General features: G+C 36.5%; 1 protein-coding gene across 1 annotated transcript; it reads left to right on the forward strand.

Moving 5' to 3' along the window:
* Window positions 1–12962: 12962 nt before the first annotated feature.
* Window positions 12963–21592, forward strand: LOC140877224 (copper-transporting ATPase PAA2, chloroplastic). The gene is made up of 18 exons (XM_073280783.1): window positions 12963–13649; window positions 14991–15068; window positions 15141–15238; window positions 15395–15448; window positions 15760–15846; window positions 16287–16451; window positions 17075–17185; window positions 17649–17717; window positions 17832–17941; window positions 18246–18351; window positions 18511–18577; window positions 19171–19250; window positions 19407–19861; window positions 20136–20310; window positions 20417–20548; window positions 20748–20898; window positions 21121–21246; window positions 21361–21592. The coding sequence occupies exons 1-17, from the start codon at window positions 13040–13042 to the stop codon at window positions 21222–21224; spliced, it is 2652 nt and encodes an 883-aa protein (XP_073136884.1). The 5' UTR covers window positions 12963–13039; the 3' UTR covers window positions 21225–21246; window positions 21361–21592.
* The last annotated feature ends 426 nt before the right edge of the window (window positions 21593–22018 follow it).

Raw genomic sequence — 22018 nt, forward strand, 5'->3', positions numbered from 1 at the left:
CTTTCGATGCATGGTCTCACAGCGACTTCTTGTGCCGGAACTATATACTGAATGGGTTGGATAATACGCTATACAGTGTATACTCTGCAACCAAGACTGCTAAGGAACTGTGGGAATCCTTGGAGAAAAAGTACAAGACTGAGGATGTTGGCACAAAGAAATTTGTAGTCAGAAAATTTCTCGAGTTCAAAATGGTTGACACCAAGACGGTGATTAGCCAAGTGCAAGAGTTCCAAATCATCCTCCATGATATAATGGCTGAAGGGATGATGATCAGTGAGTCCTTCCAAGTGGATGCATTAATCGAAAAATTGCCACCCTTATGGAAGGAGTTCAAGAATTATTTGAAGCATAAACGCAAAGAAATGGGGCTCGAGGACTTGATCGTCAGGCTGAAAATTGAGGAGGACAATCGCAAATTTGAAAGTAATAAAGTTAATGCTTTGAATTACTTGGTTGAATGTTCTAATTTATGGCATACTAGATTAGGACATGTTAACTTCAACACTTTGAGAAAACTCAGAAAGTTAAATCTTATTCCAAAGACTAAGATTGATTCAAACTACAAATGTGAAGTATGTGTTGAAGCTAAGTTAACTAAAGTACCTTTTCACAAAGTGGAAAGAAGTACGATACCTCTCGAACTAATTCACATTGACATTTGTGATTTAAAGTTTGTACAAACTAGAGGTGGGAAAAAGTATTTTATTACATTCATTGATAATTGCACTAGATTCTGTTACGTGTTTATTTTAAGAAGCAAAGATGAAGCTCTTGAAGCATTTAAGACCTATAAAATTAAAGTTGAAAATCAACTAGGTAAACGAATCAAGAAGATTCGTAGTGATAGAGGAGGTGAATATGTTGCTCCGTTTGAAAAATTTTGCAATGAATCTGGCATTATTCATCAAACAACTGCTCCTTATTCACCACAATCTAATGGTGTTGCGGAAAGAAAAAACCGTACTCTTAAAGAGATGATGAATGTCATGCTAATAAGTTCTAGACTACCCCAAAACTTGTGGGGGGAAACAATACTTTCGGCAAATCATATTCTTAACAAAATTCCACATAAAAAGAAGAATGAAACTCCTTATGAATTGTGGAAAGGACATAAGCCTTCATACAAATACTTGAAAGTGTGGGGGTGTTTTACCTAAGCCAAAAAAAGTGAAGATTGGACCTAAGACTCTAGATTGCATCTTCATTGGATATGCAAACAACAATAGTGCATATAGATTCCTAGTGCACATGTCAGTGATTCCTGATATACATGAAAATACGATTATTGAATCGAGGAATGCTGCATTTTTTGAGAACATATTTCCTTGTCATAAAGAGAAAGAAAAGAGCTCATGAATCCACTAATGAGGAAACTCATGAAAGTGAAGAACCAAGGCGTAGTAAGAGAGCTAAGATAGCTAAAACTGTTGGTCCTGATTTTCTTAGTTATGCTATAGAAAATGATCCAAGGATCTTAAGCGAAGCGCTATCTAGTCCAGATGCTCCGCTTTGGAAAGAGGCCATAAACAGCGAAATAGATTCCATCATGCAAAATCATACTTGGGAATTAGTAGATCTCCCACCAAGAAGAAAACCATTAGGATGCAAATGGATCCTAAAAAGAAAATACAAGGCTGATGGATCTGTTGAAAAATACAAAGCAAGATTAGTGGCTAAAGGATTAAGACAAAAGAAGGGTTGGATTTCTTCGATACATATTTACCTGTTACGAGAATAACGTCTATTCGAGCACTTATAGCAATTGCTGCTTTAAATAATCTCAAAATTCATCAAATTGATGTAAAGATGGCATTTTTAAATGGTGAGTTGGAAGAAGAAATATATATGGAACAACCTGACGGTTTTATTGTTCCTGGTCAAGAAAAGAAAGTGTGTCGACTCGTTAAGTCATTGTATGGACTAAAACAAGCTCCTAAACAATGGCATGAAAAAATTGACAAAACAATGATGTCAAATGGATTCAAAATTAACGAGTGTGATAAATGTGTTTATATAAAGGGCACACCTGACTCATATATAATTGTCTGTCTATACGTAGATGACATGCTCATAATGGGTAGTAGTCATGATATCATCATGAATACTAAGAAAATGTTGAAAAAACATTTTGACATGAAAGATATGGGAAAAGCAGACGTTATCTTAGGAATTAAGATTGAAAAAATGTATGAAGGAATTACCCTAACATAATTTCATTATATTGAGAAAGTACTTATGAAATTCAATGCGTATGATGTTACGCCGGTAAGATCACCCGTAGATTTAAATTTACATTTATCTAAAAATCGAGGTGAACCCGTATCTCAACAGCAATATGCAAGGATTATTGGAAGTCTAATGTATATTATAAATTGTACTCGTCCTGATATTGCTTACTCAATAAATAAATTGAATAGATTCACAAGTAATCCTAGTCATGATCATTGGAAATGTTGGAGAACGGCGATCAGATCAATCAGAATTGATACCCGGTGCAGCGGAAGTTTAAAATTTTTATATGGAACGATTCCATAATGGGTATCAAAACTTAACGATTAAATTGTGTGTGTAAAAATTAAATAACAATTATAAATTTTTACCTCCAATCTCGAAGCGAGATTATGGACACCAACAGATTGCTCTGCTCTTGTTGTATATCCCTGGAACTGATGGACGAACTGTTCTTCAATCAGGTCCATGAACGGATAATTAATCCCTCTGATAGATTGCACTAGAAAATCTATCAGAAGTTTCTACGAAGAGAATTAACGAATTTGATCCGTTAAACCAGACTGTAATTCAAAATTCACAGACTGGATTTTTTCGAGCAGAGGGGAGGGGGCGGCCACTGTTAGAGAAAAATACTAGGGTTTTCGAAAATTGTGACCTATGTTGTGTGTAATTTCTGTACTGCAATAACTTATTTATAATGTAGGCCGCTAACAGCTTAGGGCCCATTAGTCATAAGTTCAAGCCCGACAAGCAAAGCCCGCATGTTCAGAAATTAATATAAAATTCATCATGACTCCGATTGATAAACTGATTTCACCAATGTGCACAGAAACCATTTCTGCACCTTTTAAAGTCAAGATAAATTTTTCTGAATCCGAATTCAGTGATTTCCAAAAATGCCCATCCCTATGTCATTTTAGGAAATCTTACTCCTCTACTCTTAAATAAGAAGTCCAACTTCTTTGTTCATTAAATTTAACTCTTTAAATTTAACTATCTCAACGGGGATTAAAAATCCATTACTCTGTGTGACCCTCAATGGTTCAGGGATACAGCTAGCTGTGGGCTCACAACTCCTTGTGACTCGGAACAACCATTTCCGACTTGCCCATCGAATCATGGTAAGAGCGCCTAGCAACATCGCCCCATGATTCCCTAGGTATCACTGATAGTGCCTGCAAGAACCAATAGATTTTGGTTAGCGTACAGTACGGTCCCTTCATCCATATATCCCGATCGAATCAACAACCATTGGTAAATCGAGAGTCGTTCGAGATTCGATAACTATGCAATACATCTTGAAGATCAAATAGTGACATCGCATGTGCTACTAAGAAACCATTTCTTAAAACACATCATGTACTCTGGCCAGAGATTCGTCACACTAATATCTCCTCAGATCGCATAGGATATCCACACTCGCAAGTATGTGGTGAATCCTTGACAACAAAGCATCGACTCCTATATGTGTTGTAACTGTACCCAATCCCGACACCTGATGACCCCAATAGAGCCGGTAAACGAGTCAAAGCACAGTACTAGCATATAGAGTCTCAATGATGTTTCAAGTAGTAAGGACTAATGGTGTACAACCAAAACCGCGGACTTTATCCACTCGATAAGTGATAACCACTTGGAAAGTCCGGATAGGGTAGTTCGATCATTCATCGTATGAATATCCATTTGCATGCTTCGAACATCTCTATGTTCCTTACCAATGAAACGTGGTACTCTTCATCGCAAATGCTAGTCTCAAACTCTAGCGATCCTTATCCTTATTATCGGACGGCTCAATCGACTAGGAACAGTTTAGAATATACAGTGACTATAAGATGTGTTTCATGATAGCCATCCCCATGTGCTACCACATCTTACATACACTATAGTATATTCAAGGTTTTTATCAAAACAACAATAATATATCACAATATAACAATATGAAGAAAGATAAAGTCATTGCCATTAATAAAAGTGTAAATTATATTAAACAAAAGATTGTTTATACAAAGAGTCATCAAAGCCCTTAGCCACAAGTTGGCTCACCGGGCACCCACTCTTTCAGGAAAGCATTGGAAAGATTATTTAAATACTTAAAGTATTCAATGGACTATGGATTACATTATGCAACATATCCTTCTATACTTGAAGGATATTGTGATGCAAATTGGATTTCAGACACAAAAGACTTGAAGTCCACAAGTGGATATGTGTTCACCATCGATGGAGAAACTGTGTCGTGAAAATCCTCTAAACAAACGTGTATAGCTCGTTCAACTATGGAATCGGAATTCATAGCTCTAGACAAAGCCAGAGAAGAAGCGGAATGACTTCGTAATTTCCTAGAAGATATTTCATGTTGGACGAAACCAGTGCCAACAATAATGATACATTGCGATAGTCAGTCGGCTATAGGTAGGGCACAAAGCAGTATGTATAATGGTAAGTCAAGACACATACATCGAAAACATAATACCATTAGGCAGTTGATCTCAAATGGGGTTATCGCAGTTGATTATGTAAAATCAAAAGATAACTTAGCGGATCCGTTGACAAAAGGTTTAGGGAGAGATCAAGTGAACTGCTTATCAAGAGGAATGAGATTAAAACCTACAAAATTAAAGAATATTCATAGCGGAAACCCAACCTTGTAGATTGGAGATCCCAAGATCTTGGTTCAATGGAAAAATCAAATTATGAGTGTTCGCTTGCACTTAGAACTTCGTTCTATTATCATTCCTAGGATAAAAGTGCAACCTATGCAAGTAGTGAGGTTAAGTTTTAACAAACTTGTAATGATTCCTATATTTCTTTAAGAAATATGGTATGGCAGGATACTCATATAATAGGAGGTCACCTATTTAAGTGTGAAGACGGGCCGCTTCAATGAAACACTTAAGAATCCAAGATGTTGTCCAGGGCCAAAACGGACAAAACCGTGAGAACAAATAAAGTGTGAGAAAAATTATTGTGTGAATACTGTTGTTTTGGGTTTACATCAACGGCTGAATAGTTCAAGACATCACGTTCACTAGGCAGCCTAGTAAATCCGATAGTATTTCACTAAGGAATGTTCAAAGCCGCAAGCTACCTCTCCCCATGCAATAATTTTTCATAAGAAACTCTAAAATAACATATGCATGCATATTCGCATAAATCACATTCATGTGGGGGATTGTTGGATAAATTATAATTAAAGGATTGGCTTGAATGAATTTGATGCTCATTGTCCCACATCGGTAAAATATGGGAATGGATGACACTATATAATGCCCAATTTAGACAATGGGTTGGGGTCCCAAGGGGTACCCATGTTTGTTGAAGGAAGCGGACCTAGACTATGCTAGGTTCGAACCATAAGCCACACGCACGCGCCGCCGCCGCCGTCCGGCTCGGCTTGGCTTGGCACGGACCGGACTCGAGCGTGGATTGGATTTGGCACATATTTAAGTTTTTGGATAAATAAACAATTTATTTATTTTGTTTTATTTTATTCCGGAAATTAATTATTAATCCGAAGAGTTTTTTTATTTTGAGAGGAATAATCCGAAGAGTTGTGTCTCTTGGATCTGAATGTGCGCGTCCCTTCGGGCCGAACCAGTACGTCTTACCAACTGAACGGGCGCGTCCCTTCGGTCTGAACCAGTGCATCCTCTCGGCCGAGTGTGCATCCAACTGATGCATCCATCCGCATGCAACTGTACAACGTCTATAAATAGACCACCCCACTTGCATTCATTCTCACCAATTCACTCGTTCTCTTCTCTTCTTCTTGCATACTTCTGCATCTGAAGTTTCTTAAAACACTTCTGTTCGAAGTTCTTTGGGTTTGCAGTGCTGCTACTCGAAGTTGATCAGCGTTCTATCTTGGGAGACATTTTGCGCTCATCCCGTTAGCACCTAGGCGGGGCAAATCTGTCTTAAAGATAGAGAGTGAAACTCTCGGCTTGCTGTTGTTGATTGTGTTGATCGTTGTTAGTCTGCCATTGATTGCGTACTGAGGTTGTTCGTGATAGCTTTGATAACATATAATTTAATTTAATAAAAAACCTTGAGCCCAAAAATATTATTTTTTCAAACTAAACAATAAATTATTCAAATATATCTATATAGATGAGAAGAACATTAGATAAATTAAGAGATAAATTAAAAGTGTCGAAATTGTGCAAAAATTGGGACATGATTTTGAAAATTATAGATTTTTAATTCACCAGTTCAAAATTGTGGCACGCGTATATTTAGGACACCGAGTGCAAAATCGCGTGTGCAAGTGCAACAATGACTAGTTCAGGAATTGGACCGGACCGGTCCCTTAAATTTTTTCCTTATCCATCCATCAATCAATCACGTGATCAACATGTACAACTATGGTTACGTTTGGTTGATAGTATAATGACAATTAATAATGATTATCCACCTATTATCTTAGGTTTGGTTGGAAGATAGAAAATTCTCATTTATCCTTGGGCCCGGTAAAATCAATAAATTTCACTGTTATATACGTTAGACACATCCCTGGCAGGTTGAGTGATTGTAATCTCTTTCTCTACAGTAATAATGATAGTATATGCAAGATTACCTATATACCCTTGTAAACTTAACAAATACATACTTTTCGAGCCAATTTCTCTCCACAACAACTTATCTTCAGAAAGATGAAGTGGGCGACAATGGTGGGAAATATATTTTCTCTCTTTTGGCATTTTTTAGCATATCAAAATAATTTATTTTGTTCTTCTGTGTAGGAGACACATCGAAAGTCTTAGGCATCATCGTTAAAAAGAAGCATCGACAACAGCTCTTTAGTCCTCGTTTTAAAGCACACAAACTTGCTGAACCATATTTCTTAGGTAAAAAATGTCGTCTCTCACCCCCGTTTCTCTTAGCTGCTAAACTTGTTTATGATTTTTTAATTTCAAAGATACATTAACTTGAATTATTTTCGAAAAAAAAGTTTATTGTTGAAACTATGTTCGTAAAATTTCATATACTTCTCATTGGGTATTGTATTTTTATTTTAATATAGTTATTCTGAAAAAGTTGAAGGGGTAATGACATGAGTCATAAAAAATTTATTTTCGAAGTTAATTATTTAAAAATATCAGAAAAGTTTGTGTGTACACTGCTGATATTATATGTTGTTAATGTCGTGAAATTTGCCTGTACATTTTTATTTGAATGGTGTCAGTGTAACTTCTACAATGGCCGAAAGAACCGCAACAATGAAATACTCGTAGTTATACAACTACATCTGATAAGCTCGTTCGTGTTCTTAGCGATGATATCACGCTTTTATACAAAGTTTGTAGCATCACGAAATCGTAGTACCCGTAGGAAAGTCAATTCGTACAACTTAACTGGAAGAATAAATGCTCAGATCGACCATCTACGTAGGGTTGTTGAGGTAGGAGATGTGCAGTGTGTTGTGAATTTGAGGATGAGCCGAAACACTTTTGCAAATTTGTGTTACTTGGTCAAACATGTGGGAAGGCTAACAGATTCAAGGTATGTGCGTGTTGAGGAGAAATTTGCAATGTTTTGTCAGTGTTAGCGCATCATAAGAAAAACAGAATTGTTGGACATGATTATGTACGCAGTGGGCATACAGTAAGCACCTACTTCCACGAAGTACTGACATCTATTTTGAAGCTATACCCTTTACTGCTCGTCAAACCTGTTCCAGTGGACGAGAGCTGTTCCAACAATACATGGAAATGGTTCAAGGTTAGTTTACTAAGCAAAATCAACAATTCTAATATAAGCACTGATATTTTCGCTATAAGATACTTATTTAATTGCTTTTGACTGTGTTATTATATTGTCTTTGTCTATTTATGTTATTTCTAATTATCGGATCGTATTGTGTGTGTCCCTACTTCACATGCACAGGGTTGTCTAAGAGCTTTAGATGGCACATACATTAGCGTTCATGTACCTCACAAGGATAAACCAAAATATAGAAATAGAAAAGGAACAACTGCTGTAAACATATTGGCAGTATGTGACCAGGATATGAAGTTCATTTATGCATTGACTGGTTGGGAAGGGTCTGCTGCAGATGCAAGAGTTCTTAAAGATGCAGTTACTAGACAAGATGGGCTAAAGATTCCTAGAGGTGAGAAACATCATAATTTTGGCACATTTAACCTTGTAAAATTTATTACTTACTAATTTAATCGTTTAGCACATTGGCATGAATTTTACAAATTCTTATGCTGGTTAATGCAGGATGTTATTACTTATGTGACAATGGCTATGGAAATGTTGAAGGATTCTTAACGCCATTTCGGAGAACTCGTTACCATATGAATGAGTGGGTGAATGGTTCTTTAGCTCCACAAAACTACAAAGAGTGTTTCAACTCAAAACATTGTCATGCATGTAATGTAATCGAAAGGGCATTCGGTTTGTTGAAAAAAAGATGGGCGATCCTCCGTAGTCCATCGTTCTATCCCTTGAAAGTTCAAAATCGTATTATCATGGCATGTATTCTGCTGCATAACTTTGTACGAACTGAAATGCATGATGATCCTCTAGAAGTTGAGGACTCGATCATAGACTCCATGGATGCTCCCGAAGATGACTTCATCGACAACGTGGAGTCCTCTGCTGCTTGGGATATATGGAGGGAAAATATAGCAATGTCTATGTATTTTCAGCAATGAACCAAATTCAGTTCATGTAATGTGGACATGTGGTGCTTGAATGAAGACTGCATTATTGTGAGAAATGTTAAGACATGTTTTTTGTGGGACATGATATTGTAATCTTATGAATCATTTTCACATGTATCATTTTTTGCATATGAAATCTGTGTGTTAGAATGAGTTTTATTAATTTACATGTTAAATATCTAAGTTTAATTCATTCTTTATGATATTAACCTCGGTATGATGCAGGCTGTTTCGCAACAAAACTCCCACTAAAAATGGATACAGGGTCATGTACAAGCAAAGTCATGGGCAAAGTCAAGAAGTCTGACAAGACTAGACGTGTCGGGTCTGCGAGGGAGGAAGAAGCACTTCTACAGGCATTAAAAGAAGCAGTGACAAAAGGATGGAAAAGCGAAAATGGGTTTCGCCCTGGTTACTTGGTTTTCCTTGAAGAGGAAATGAAGAAAGTTTTCCCAGGAACAGACATACGAAGCAACCCACACATAAATTCCAAGATACATGTATGAAAAAAAAATCACGGCACTTTGGTGACAATGCTAAGTAAAAGTGGGATTGGGTGGAATGATTCAGACAATGTGATTGATGTAACAGATGAAGCATGGGATTCATTTATGAAGGTAATATGGTTTTCTTGTGATGATGCATTATATTGTTTAGATTTTTAACTGGTACATGTCAATATGGAAACACAGGTTGCATAAATTCAATGTTAAAATATAGAGAGTTTTGTGTATTTTTCACAGACTGATAGCAATGCACGTGGAATGAGATACAAGCCATGGCCATATTATGATGATTGGTGCGTCATTTTTGGAAATGATCGTGCAACTGATGAAAATGCTGAAAGCTTTACTGATGCGATTCAAGGTGTTCTGAACTTGCCTAACAACATTGGGCCTGGTCTTGAACTTGGCATAGATGAAATATTTCGTAGCATCGAGGAAGCTGGTGAATCAATGGCAGACTCCATAGAACCATCACACTGTCAAGCTGAAAGTAAACAAAAAGTTTCCAAGAAACGAAAGAGGCCCGAACCAGATGAGGAGAAATTCGTAGACACGATGAACAAGTTCACAGATATGACCAGGTCTACAATGTCAGATCTTGTCAAACGTCTTGGTGTTGAGTATGACAATGCTAATGCAACAAAAGATGTCTTTGATGCTTTAGGAAGTTTGCCAAATCTCACAACTAATGAAATCGACAATGCGGCTACATTGTTGGTGGAGAAACCGAAACAACTCACACTGTTTTTCAGTCTTCCAGATAATGCAAGACTGAGGCTAGTCAGGAAGATTCTTAGTGAAACAACTAAGTAAGATGAAGTGAACAGCCTCACTTTTGATCCGTCATTAAGTAACATGAATATGTTTCATGGTTATTTGAGTTTTGTTGTTTTGGATCTAGTGAATACTATTACTTAATGAGGATGCGTCTAAGTACTTGATCTAGTAAGACACTGCATCTTTTGTAATTATAATGGGTCATTTAGTATAAGTTTAAATATTTTGTAACTGATGACCTTTTTGTGGTGGAGCAGTGACCGATAGTAAGCTTAAAAATGAGCTGTTTGATCCATATTTTGTAATATGAATGTAGGTCAACTAATGTTAATGACTACTTTTTATTGCAAAGTTAATTTGCAATTTATATCGCTGCATCTAACCTTCTGTGGGTGCTCTCACGGTAATTCAGTATTTTAATCGGATGTCGCACACATGGTTCATTTTCCTTCACAACCGCATCATGGTCTCAGTCAGAAAATGTTTGGGTTTACATATTTTTCATGCTTTTATGAACCATCGTATTTATGCTTGGTGCAAATCTATAATGATGAACAAATTTTTAAACATCGAATACCTCATTTTTAAATTACGTTAAATTGTTTATTTTTTTCCAAAGTGGAAGATGACTTTTGTATTATGTATTCATGGTTATATTGAATTTATTTGAAGTAAATGGTTTTATTTAACATCAAATTATTTTGAGATTTTTAACGTTTTCAAGTCAGAATATGTGACATTTTATTTTTAATTTTATCCACTCTCATTTTTTCTTATGAAAGAACAAATATATGGCATTTTAGTAGATGAGTAATTTTTTATAAGTGTAACATGCAATTACTTAATTAGTAAAATGTTTTCAATCACACTTAATTCCATTGAAATTTGATTTCGAGCTATTGAATTACAATGCTAGAAATCATTAAGATTAATTTTATGCAACAATGTTTTAGTATTTTTCATTCTTGGATTTGGGTTGATCTTGCACGTCTATGATTTTTTATGCCTAAAAGTTAGAAGCATTAACAAAGAAGTAGATCAACATGTATTAAACAAAATAACAACGAAATGTAAATACATAATACTTCTTCAATGATTTTATATATATGGTGACCCCCTTCAACCGGCTGCCAAACGAAAACATTATCATTTTCGTACAAAAATATGGATAAACAAAACCAGCAGAACATTGAAACGTCCTACACCAAAAAATGCAAGCCCAAACATTGACATCACAAACAAAAGGAACCAGGGAAATAATATATTATATCATCAAATACGCTAGTGACATATAATCACTAGTAATTCGAAATCGAATTAGATGCTTGTGAGCTATGCAGGTAGTCCGACATGCTGTTGTCGTCTTCAATGATCACGACAGTAGCGTTCGAACTCGTTATGCCATTGCGATAACTTTTCTTAGCAGACGGACCTACCACCATATCACCAAGAACCTTCGAAATCGTTATGCCATTGCGATAACTTTTCTTAGCAGACGGACCTACCACCATATCACCAAGAACCTTCGAACTCGTTATGCCATTGCGATAACTTTTCTTAGCAGACGGACCTACCACCATATCACCAAGAACCTTCAAATTTTCCATGTTGCTGCCCTTCCTATCAAAGAATGATGGAATAGTCTTACAATTAACTGGTTTTTTCTTCTTCCTTTCCTCAATCAGGGGTTCTTTGGTGTTACATATGTTTTGCGGAAGATGTGCTTTTTTTGGTGATTCTAGCTCATCATCAGAAGATAGATAAACGACATCAACACATTTCTTGCTATTTGATAGGAACAAATTAGGAATCGTTGGGATCACAAAGCTGTACTTGCTAGTTATGGAAGGTTCGGAGGATGTTTTGTTACTCTCGGACATTATTTTTTCAGAATAGAGATGACAATAACTTGCAAGGATGGTATGCAGAATTCTATCATTATGCTTAAATAGGTGTAAAGGGGAAATGAAGACATTAATACCACAACCACCGTTTTTATGAAATGCTCAACCACCTCTCTTTAATACTTTGGAGAAGTTCATACCAACCATCAGTGACATGATCTAATGTGCATCTGTTGATACACAATGCTTTCCCTATCAATCCTAAAACCATTTTCTCTCAAAAATCTCCTTTGTGATGGTACATTATTTACAGTGCAATTAGACAATATTTTCGGTGCACAAATTTGGCAACAAAATATAAATATGGTATGCGAATATCAAATATGCATTACTTCATATTTTGTCTCCATATATGCATCGTGTGTCACTTTCAATATTTCAAGAGCCAATACCAACTCAATCACAAATAAAATAAGAATAGCAAAATGGCAAAAAGAAAATAAATATATATATATATATATACACACACACTCACGTATAAGCATCGCAAAAGACAAATCTTGAGGATTGAGTGTAAGTAGAAAATTTCTCATTTATTTCAGGGGCAATTTAGGTGTTTCAAGAAATTAACAAATTTAATCCCTAAACAATCAAATACACCAAACAGTTTATACATAAAACATTATGTTATAGTCATATACACCAAACATGATACAAATAATCACACGAAATTAGATATTCTTATTTAATATCTACTTGTCACTCGTATTACACATCCTTCAATTAACCTATCCATAAATCAAACGATACCTTGGTGTATCATATAATAATAATAATAATAATAATAATAATAATAATAATAGTAAATTAATATTAATAGACAAGAAAATGCAAACTAAAGAGGAAATTGTGAAAAACCAAGTTTACCCTTATCTACCACCACACATCCCACGTGCTGAATCAATTATCAAAAGATCTCCGGCTGCTCTATCTTACCAGAGCAGCCATGTCCGCAGCAACTCTTCTCCGTTTATCCATCTCACCTGCTCAACGCCGCCATGATTACTCCCCTCGCCTCCACAAGTGGCGGAGCTTGCAACCTCATCAACATTTGCCGAGATTCCACAAACGCAGACCAATTTCCTCTAAAGCCGTGGAATTTGGAGCGCCTAGTGAGCTCCGGCAGCAAGAGAAGTCGGCTCGAGAAGAAACACAATCGACGGTTCTATTGGATGTGTCCGGAATGATGTGTGGCGCGTGCGTGACTCGCGTCAAGTCTATCATTTCCGCCGACGAGCGTGTTGACTCGGTCGTGGTGAACATGCTGACCGAGACGGCTGCGATCAAGCTGAAGGAAGAATTAGAAGATGAATTCTCCAGCGTGGCGGAGGAATTGGCGAGAAGAGTGTCGGATAGTGGATTTGAGGCGCGGCGGAGATTGTCGGGGATGGGGGTGGAGGCTAAGGTGCGCAAGTGGAGGGAGGCGGTGGATAAGAAGGAAGAGTTGCTGGTGAAGAGCAGGAATCGCGTGGCGTTCGCTTGGACTTTGGTTGCGCTCTGTTGTGGTTCTCACGCATCACACATCCTGCATTCCCTCGGCATTCATATAGCTCATGGTGAGTTTTTAGAATTTATTTTCAGCTTTTCACCGCTGCTGTTACCACAAATTCTACCATACAAGAATTCTCTTGTTAGAATTTCCCGCCTTCAATCAAGTATCGTTTGTGTTCCATGAATGTGTAGCTCAAACTTATAAAAGCTTATCCCTTTCAGCATCAATTTTGGATTAATGCCGTTTAGGAATTAAGTCCAAAACTTTTTCTCATTGCGATTACCATTCTATTTATTATGCTAATGCACAGTATCTGACTGTCTGTGATTCATTATATGCTCTGTGACCTCCATTTTATATGTTCAGGAAGTTTCAGTTCTGATTTCTGAAAATGGTTTCAGTTCTATTGTCGTTGTAAGAATCGGTGGCATCAAGACCTTTGGTTAAATTTTAAGTTTATAAATTGGCCTCCATATCTTGAAAGCACTGTAGTTTAAAGCGACCAAAAAATCTAATGTTTGAGAGAGTTTCATTGGTGCCACATGAGTCTCAAAATACCAACACTCTTGGAAAATTGTTATGTTGTTATCATCATTATGAACAAATTCCAAAAATAAATATCACTAAAAACTTAAGAGTATTTGGAACATCATTCCAATTGATTGGATTTTATAGTTAAATTGTTCACGGGTTTTGTTACAAGAATTGCATATGTTAAATTGATCTAGAGGTTTTGTTACAAGGAATGGGAATGTGGTTCCAATGGATTGGATTACATAATTAATATCACGAGGTTTTGGTACAAATTCTCATTAAACTCATAGTAAGCATGAACAATTAAACTCTAAGCATAATGGAATTTTTTTCCATTATAATATATAAGTTGGTATGGATTATATATATTTCTTTCACAAAATAACGGAAAGGAAGAAAAATACAAACAAATTCATAAATCACAACCAAAATAGTAGGAAAAGAAAGAAAATGTAGGAGAATGAAGAAGGGTGAGTGGAAACCTGCTTGAGACGTTTGGAAAATTTAGGTTTTGTGGTGGGTAATCTATATTGTTTTTATTTTGGTAGCGCTTATTATTGGATCAATTTTTCAGATATTTTTAATTGGATCACATTTTTTTGGGCTACAAATACTAAAATTTGTAATGTTATTCTTATCACACGCTAATGTTTTACTTTCTAACAATTATATTCTAAACTTTTTTCACGAGTTAATTTAATTAAAACCTAAATTAACTTATAAGATTAACCTAGTGCATATGTAGCTCAGCCTATTGTAGTACTAAAGCGATTTATCTACTAGAGTCTGTTTAATTATGTTGCAAAGTAAGTGTGTGCAATTCCACAACTGTTGGTATTTGGTAACTTAAAGGAGTTATTTTCTTCTATAGGATCAATATTTGATGTTCTACACAATTCATATGTGAAAGGAGGTTTGGCTTTGGGATCTCTCTTGGGACCTGGACGAGGTGAGTCTCTGTTACTAGCTTGGATTTTGTTTAATTATCACCATTGACATAACTTATTGAATCGTGGTCCAGACTTACTTTGGGATGGATTAAGGGCATTCAGAAAGGGTTCGCCCAATATGAACTCTCTTGTTGGCTTTGGATCAATTGCTGCATTTGCCATAAGTGCGGTAAGGGCATGGTTGATTCTGAATTATTCATCTTACCAAGTTTCAAAATGATTTCAACTCGTTAATTTTTATTTACTTGTTATAATGTGCATCAAATGAGTAGTCATTTATTCACAGGCTTCTAGCTTAAACACTGATATGTTTTCCCATTTATAGGTGTCTCTACTCAACCCTGAACTTCAATGGAATGCAGCGTTTTTCGATGAACCTGTATGGTTTGCCATAACTTAATATGTTTTCCCAGCTTATCCTTATTTCTCTTTATACACGCATCCTTCATTCTGTTTTTGCATTTGATTCTTCGCCTGATAAATTATGAGATATAAGCTGGAACATTTACGTTTGCTGCTTCTGTTGACATATATTTGGAAAAGTTGTCTGAGTGTGTGCCTTGTGTTTATCAAGATTCTTAGTCAGTTTAAAAATGTCCATATCTGCTCGGACCCTCATGGTTATTTTTATTTATAGTGACGAAGTGTCTTCATTTAGTTTCTTACTGAAAGCAAATTTTTAGCACGCAGGTCATGCTTCTTGGTTTTATCTTATTGGGGCGTTCACTAGAAGAAAGAGCAAGGATCAAAGCATCCAGTGACATGAATGAGCTTCTGGTTTGTGTTAATATGCTCTATCTTTTTTTTTCGGGTTTTGTGGGAAACATTTTTCATCCACAACCTGTTCAGAGCAATTTCATTGACTTGGATGCATAATATATCCGGCATGTCGCTGCCAGAAGAAAGTCTGTTTTAATAAGATAGGATGTAACACCATTATCTTTTCTAAACGCATTTATTATCACATGAAATTTGGAAGATGAATGTCCTAGATATCCGTTCATGCCACTTCTTGGTTGGATGGATATTCACTTGATGAACACAGTTTTGTAGTTGTGACTCTCAATGAGAAGCTAAATTTTAATGTTTCATAATTTCTAATCCAACTGCTATTACAAAAATATTTTGATAGATTTCAGGTGGAACATATGGTTATACTTGCTACTTGTCGCATCTGTTGACAATATCTTGGTAACTGCTAATTGTTCTTGCTGCAGTCGCTTATATCAACTAAATCAAGGCTCGTGATTACTCCCTTCGGAAGTGATATTTCTGCTGACAGCGTTCTTTGTTCTGATGCAATGTGCATCGAAGTTCCCACCGATGATATTAGAGTCAGTGATTCAATCTTGGTCTTGCCTGGAGAAACAATTCCTGTAGACGTAAGCAATTTTCTATTTGAACCTTTCGGCATTTTGACCATGTCAAGGAGAATTTTCTCACTGATGCTGCGACTCTATAATGCTTGGATAAGACTATTGTGTATCCACACCATTATTTATGTATTAGAAAATGAAATGCATGTCAAGGATCCCTTGGTCTAGTGGTGAGGCCCCAAGACCCCTTGGGTCTTGACATAGAGTTCTACTTGTGTGGGGTGTTTGCTAAACAAAAATCTCTCCACCCATATTGTATCAAAAGGGAAAAAAAAAGAGGGAAAATGAAATGCAGTAGTGGTGTTAGGTGAGGATTTTTGTTGTGTTCAGCAAGAGCAGAATAATTTCTGCTAATGAATGGTTTTGGTGCAGCTCCCCCAATCAAACCTAGGAAATATAAAAATAAAACACTAAAACCGAAGAAAAAATTAATTAAAATAACAAATGTTAAGTTAGAAGGTTTTTTTGTGGTCTAGGGTCATTTTCTGAAAGATAACTTATTGAAGGAGATACTGGAGGTCATCATTTATTGTTTTGTTTTGATGCCTTGATCTGCGTATCATTTTGGTTGAAGGAATGGAAAAAATGCCAAATTACTGGATGAATGAAAACATGATTCTTTCTTGCAGGGAAAAGTGCTTGCAGGTCGAAGTGTAGTGGATGAGTCTATGCTTACTGGTGAATCTCTTCCTGTATTCAAGGAAAAAGGCCTTTCTGTTTCATCAGGGACAATTAATTGGGTATGATATGCTATGGAAATTGTTTTGTAGTTATTTAAATTCTTTCTATTTGTCTTATTTGTTCGCCTGGCATTTTAGAATCTGTTTGCCATCTCTGTCTCATATTTGGAATTTTCTAGGGCAGTCGCATACTACTACTGAATGAATAATGTAAAGGTCTATTAGCTCCCCCCGTTCTAAGTTAAATATGTAGTTTGTCTCATTTTGCGATCTCTATTAATTCTTTTTCTGTATGTGGCTTTTATGCTTCATTAATTCTTTAAAAATGATATAGTTACACAGTCAATATAAATTTGAAGCGTAATTATTTGGGATGTCTGGCTCATTAGTTGAACAGCTCTGTCAGCTGTATCGTCATCAAGAACCTTGCGTTGATGAAGACGGATTTTTTAATGCATGTTTAATAAAATGTTTGCCTGTTCTTAATTTTATTGTTTGATTTCTTTCCACTTAACATTTTCAGGATGGTCCTTTAAGGATAGAGGCCTCTTCCACAGGATCAAATTCCACAATCTCCAAGATTGTTAACATGGTTCTCTCTCTCTCTACCTGTTATATGAGCTTTTGTTTTTAGTGAAATCTCTGTCTTTTCAAAAAAAATTATGTCAACCTTGCCTTAAGACTTTTCTGCAATTTTGTCTTTAAGGTAGAAGAAGCTCAAGGACGGGAAGCACCCATCCAAAGGCTTGCAGATTCAATCGCTGGCCCGTTTGTCTATAGTGTCATGACATTATCTGCAGCCACATTTGTTTTTTGGTAGCTCTATGAATCTGCACTCGTATTTCACAAGATTATGAATGCATAAAGTGACCCTAGTTGATCCATACGTAAGAGGAGATTTAACTTAATTATGGATTAAACGAGAGTATCGTTAAAAGAATGTTTTATTTTACAGAGGCCATTCATTTGTTAATGTTAAAGTTGATTCTTGAATTCACCTTCCGCAGCACTCTTCTAACATAGAATCATTGCTTGCTTTCCAGTACATGTATTTTGACATAATATTATTGGTGGTTTATATCCATTATGTGCTTGACACGTGCTTCTTTTTTCCTTTCAGGTACTACATTGGAACACATATATTTCCAGATGTGTTGCTTAATGATATAGCTGGGCCAGATGGAAACTCTCTGCTTTTGAGCATGAAGCTCGCTGTAGATGTTTTGGTGTGTGATTATGTGGATTTATTTAAATTTAATATAAAATTAAATCATAGTTGTGATATTCATGTTAAACGTAATTTTTTTCATTTGTGAACTAGAGTTGCATGTCAGGAGATCTTGTATTCCTATTAGTCAACCTTTTCTTTTTATTTTCTCTTCCAGGTTGTTTCGTGCCCATGTGCGTTAGGCCTCGCAACACCAACAGCAATTCTAGTCGGAACCTCCCTTGGTACAGTTTTAGATGCATTTCAGCTTTGGGAACTCTTCCTCTTGTAGTAAATTGATTAAAGTTGCTGATGATTTGGGTTATCTAGTATTGACGATATGGTTGGATCTGTGAGAATGATTGTTCATCCTATTAGTTCCAATAATTTAGTCAGGTTATACCAGTTTGAAGAATTTATCTTCCGTCCTTAGGCTCAATGTGTGCCACTGGTGTATATTTTAATTACAATCAAGATGGGATTTGTAATCACCATAATGTAAGGTTCAGTGAAAAAAAATTCTTCATTAAAAAAAAAGGAAAAACACACATCTCTGTGAAGTTCAGTATGAAAGATTCGGTAAGTTCATCACTGGATGGATGACTGTGCTATCTTTAATATATGTTTTGCAAGTGCAATGTATACTTAGGAAAACTGTGCAAGTTTCTATAGTACATCAACCTTGGGCGCCATCAGACACAAATCACAATACATCATAGACTTTCGTGTGTTTTTCAATGACTGGTATTGGGTTGGTTGGAAACTCCTCCTGTGAAACTGTAGGCCTTGTATTCTGGAAGCTTTAATTCTCCACCCCCCCAATTTTCATTGACATCAGGAGCAAAACAAGGACTTCTTATAAGAGGAGGAGATGTGTTGGAACGCTTGGCAGGCATAGATCACATTACTTTGGATAAAGTACGTATGCAAATACCATGCTTAATCTTCTGCTTTGATCAATTGAACTTATTGTGTATCACAACATACCATCCATATCCATCCACATAAAAAGGATAAGAGGGAACAAAAGAAATATGCAATGCTTTCACTCACATCCTCTTTTGTAATTTTCAGACAGGAACTCTCACTGAAGGAAAACCTGCTGTGGCAGCTGTTGCATGTCTGGGCCACGATGAAGCAGAAATACTTCAAATTGCTGCTGCAGTGGAAAAAACGGCCTCTCATCCACTTGCAAACGCTATTGTAGCTAAAGCCAAATCTTTAAATTTGAATGTTCCTAGCACTTCTGGTCAACTAGCTGAGCCTGGCTCTGGAACCATGGCTGAAGTGAATGGGCTGTTAGTGGCAGTCGGCAAATTAAGTTGGGTGCACGAGCGTTTTCAACGAAGAACAAGCCTCTCGGACCTAGAGAAACTCGAGCAGTCCGTGACACAGCAAACATCTGTGAATTTATCATCATCTAATCATTCAAGGACAATTGTTTATGTCGGTAGGGAGGGAGAAGGTGTAATTGGTGCTATAGGAATATCTGACAATGTGCGTCACGATGCGGCATCAACGATATCTAGGTAAATTCATTTTATTGACCGATATGGTAAATCTATAGGAATATCCTGAGCCTTGGAAATGTTATAGAACAATGTTAATGCGTTTAATTATTATTTCTAGAAATAAACAGAATTCCTTTGCTTATAAGATCTAGGTTGTTTAGTTTCTGCAAATCTTTGGGGAGGTTCAAATTGGAAATGATGAACCTGCTTCTGGCTTACATTTACCAATAGATTTTTCTATAGCATTTTCTCTTGTATATTCTTAGAATTTTTTCCATTTCCTTAACAAAAGGCTTCAGCAGAAGGGAATTCGGACAGTTATTTTATCGGGGGACAGGGAAGAGGCAGTTGCATCTGTAGCAAAGACAGTTGGAATAGAAGATAAATTTGTAAACGGTTCTTTAACACCACAGCAAAAATCTGGTGTTATATCTAACCTCCAAGCATCGGGTCATCGTGTTGCTGTGGTAATTATAGATTTCAAGTCTTTTATTGGCTAACCATGTTCTACGTGTAACGAATTACTATACATTTGAAAATCTAGAACTCCTAAATGTACTTGCACTTTTAAAGGTTGGCGATGGTATTAATGATGCCCCTTCTCTTGCAATCGCTGATGTTGGGATTGCTTTGCAAATTGATGGTCAAGAAAATGCTGCATCAAATGCAGCATCTATTGTACTGCTGGGAAATAGACTTTCACAGGTATGCATTTCATTGTTTTATTGAAAAAGGAAAAAGGTTATGATATTACCAAGTATGCCAGCAGTACTGAGAAATTGTATTTTCAGTTCTAGGGTGGTTCGTGACTGTCTTTTAAAGTGTCTCCATATTATACTTTTCATTGTGGTGTTGTATATTTTGTGTAGTACTGACTAATGCTTTGCTTCCGTGTCTGCGGCAGGTAGTAGAAGCGGTTGATCTTGCAAGAGCAACAATGGCAAAAGTGCGTCAAAATCTCACTTGGGCAGTCGCATATAATGTTATTGCAATTCCTATGGCATCAGGAATACTACTTCCCCATTTTGATTTTGCAATGACGCCTTCTCTTTCCGGTGAGGCTTTATAGTTCTGTTTCTATCTTCAGGTACCGCATAGCTAAACATGTCTTTGTTTCTATGCTTTCCTACCAAGCAAATACCCATTTACAACAAAGCACCAGCTATTCTCTGACGCAGATGTTTACTATATTTCTGTGTAGGCTGAGGAATACTTGGCTTTTTCACATTTCCCATTTGAAGTCCACTATTTTAATACGATATGTTTGGTTCTGGCAGGGGGAATGATGGCTTTGAGCTCAATCTTTGTTGTAAGCAACTCAATACTTCTGCAGCTCCACGACCCTCGGAGGAAGAAAGAGACGAGCCACGACAACAATTAGTACCAAATAAAAACAAGAACGGGTGAGTTGCAGCTTCTTTGATGTGAAATTCATTTCTTGATTGGCATACCAGTGATGTTTTATGGAAAAACCATGGAATGGATCTTGGAACGTGTTTTCGGTCTCATTGTTGCAGATCAGGGCATCTGCAATTGTAAGGCAAGCTGAGCCAAATATTCAAAAGAATCGAGGTGAGATTTTCTCACACACATTAATGATTTTTTTCCCCATAATAAGAACGTTCAGTGTTGTATTGTACTTTTTCGCATAAATAAATTCTTTCAAGTGCTGTAATTTCTCGAGGAACAAAAGTCTTGTAAAAAACTGTGTACTTAATTATGTAAATAAAGTCGAATCATGTTCCATCATCCATGTACGCTGCGTCGATAGTCATGACAATACTTCTTTTTTATTATAGATATCTTTGATATGATATTAGTTTATATTATCTCATTAATGATATGCTAAATTGATAATGGATTTTTTAATATAAATTTTGAGCTTACAATTATTTAAAACAAACCCACTTTATAGGTCCGGAAATCAGTCAATTAATTTATTTTCTAAGTGTGAACTAGAAGGTGCTGTCAAACTGGCCAACCCATGGCGGGGCGGGCCGGCCCACCAAAAACTCATCTTTTGGCGGGTCGATGGCGGGCCGACCCACCATCCTGGCGGGCTGAAAATCCTCAACCCAATCCAAGGTGGGTTGCGGGTTAGGCAAGCCGGCCCGCGAGTTGGATCACGGCAAATAAAAATAAATAAAAAACATTATAATTAATTATAAATATCAT

Source organism: Henckelia pumila, chromosome 1 (genome assembly GCF_033568475.1).
Source record: "Henckelia pumila isolate YLH828 chromosome 1, ASM3356847v2, whole genome shotgun sequence".
Lineage (NCBI taxonomy): Eukaryota > Viridiplantae > Streptophyta > Magnoliopsida > Lamiales > Gesneriaceae > Henckelia > Henckelia pumila.

What these genes read in the sequence shown, in the direction of transcription:
- LOC140877224 (XM_073280783.1), top strand. Translation starts at nt 13,040, where the DNA reads ATGTCCGCAGCAACTCTTCTCCGTTTATCCATCTCACCTGCTCAACGC. An exon ending in GTGACATGAATGAGCTTCTG is followed by an intron (nt 15,847 to 16,286) that starts GTTTGTGTTAAT and finishes TTCTTGCTGCAG; the next exon opens with TCGCTTATATCAACTAAATC. An exon ending in TCTAGTCGGAACCTCCCTTG is followed by an intron (nt 18,578 to 19,170) that starts GTACAGTTTTAG and finishes CATTGACATCAG; the next exon opens with GAGCAAAACAAGGACTTCTT.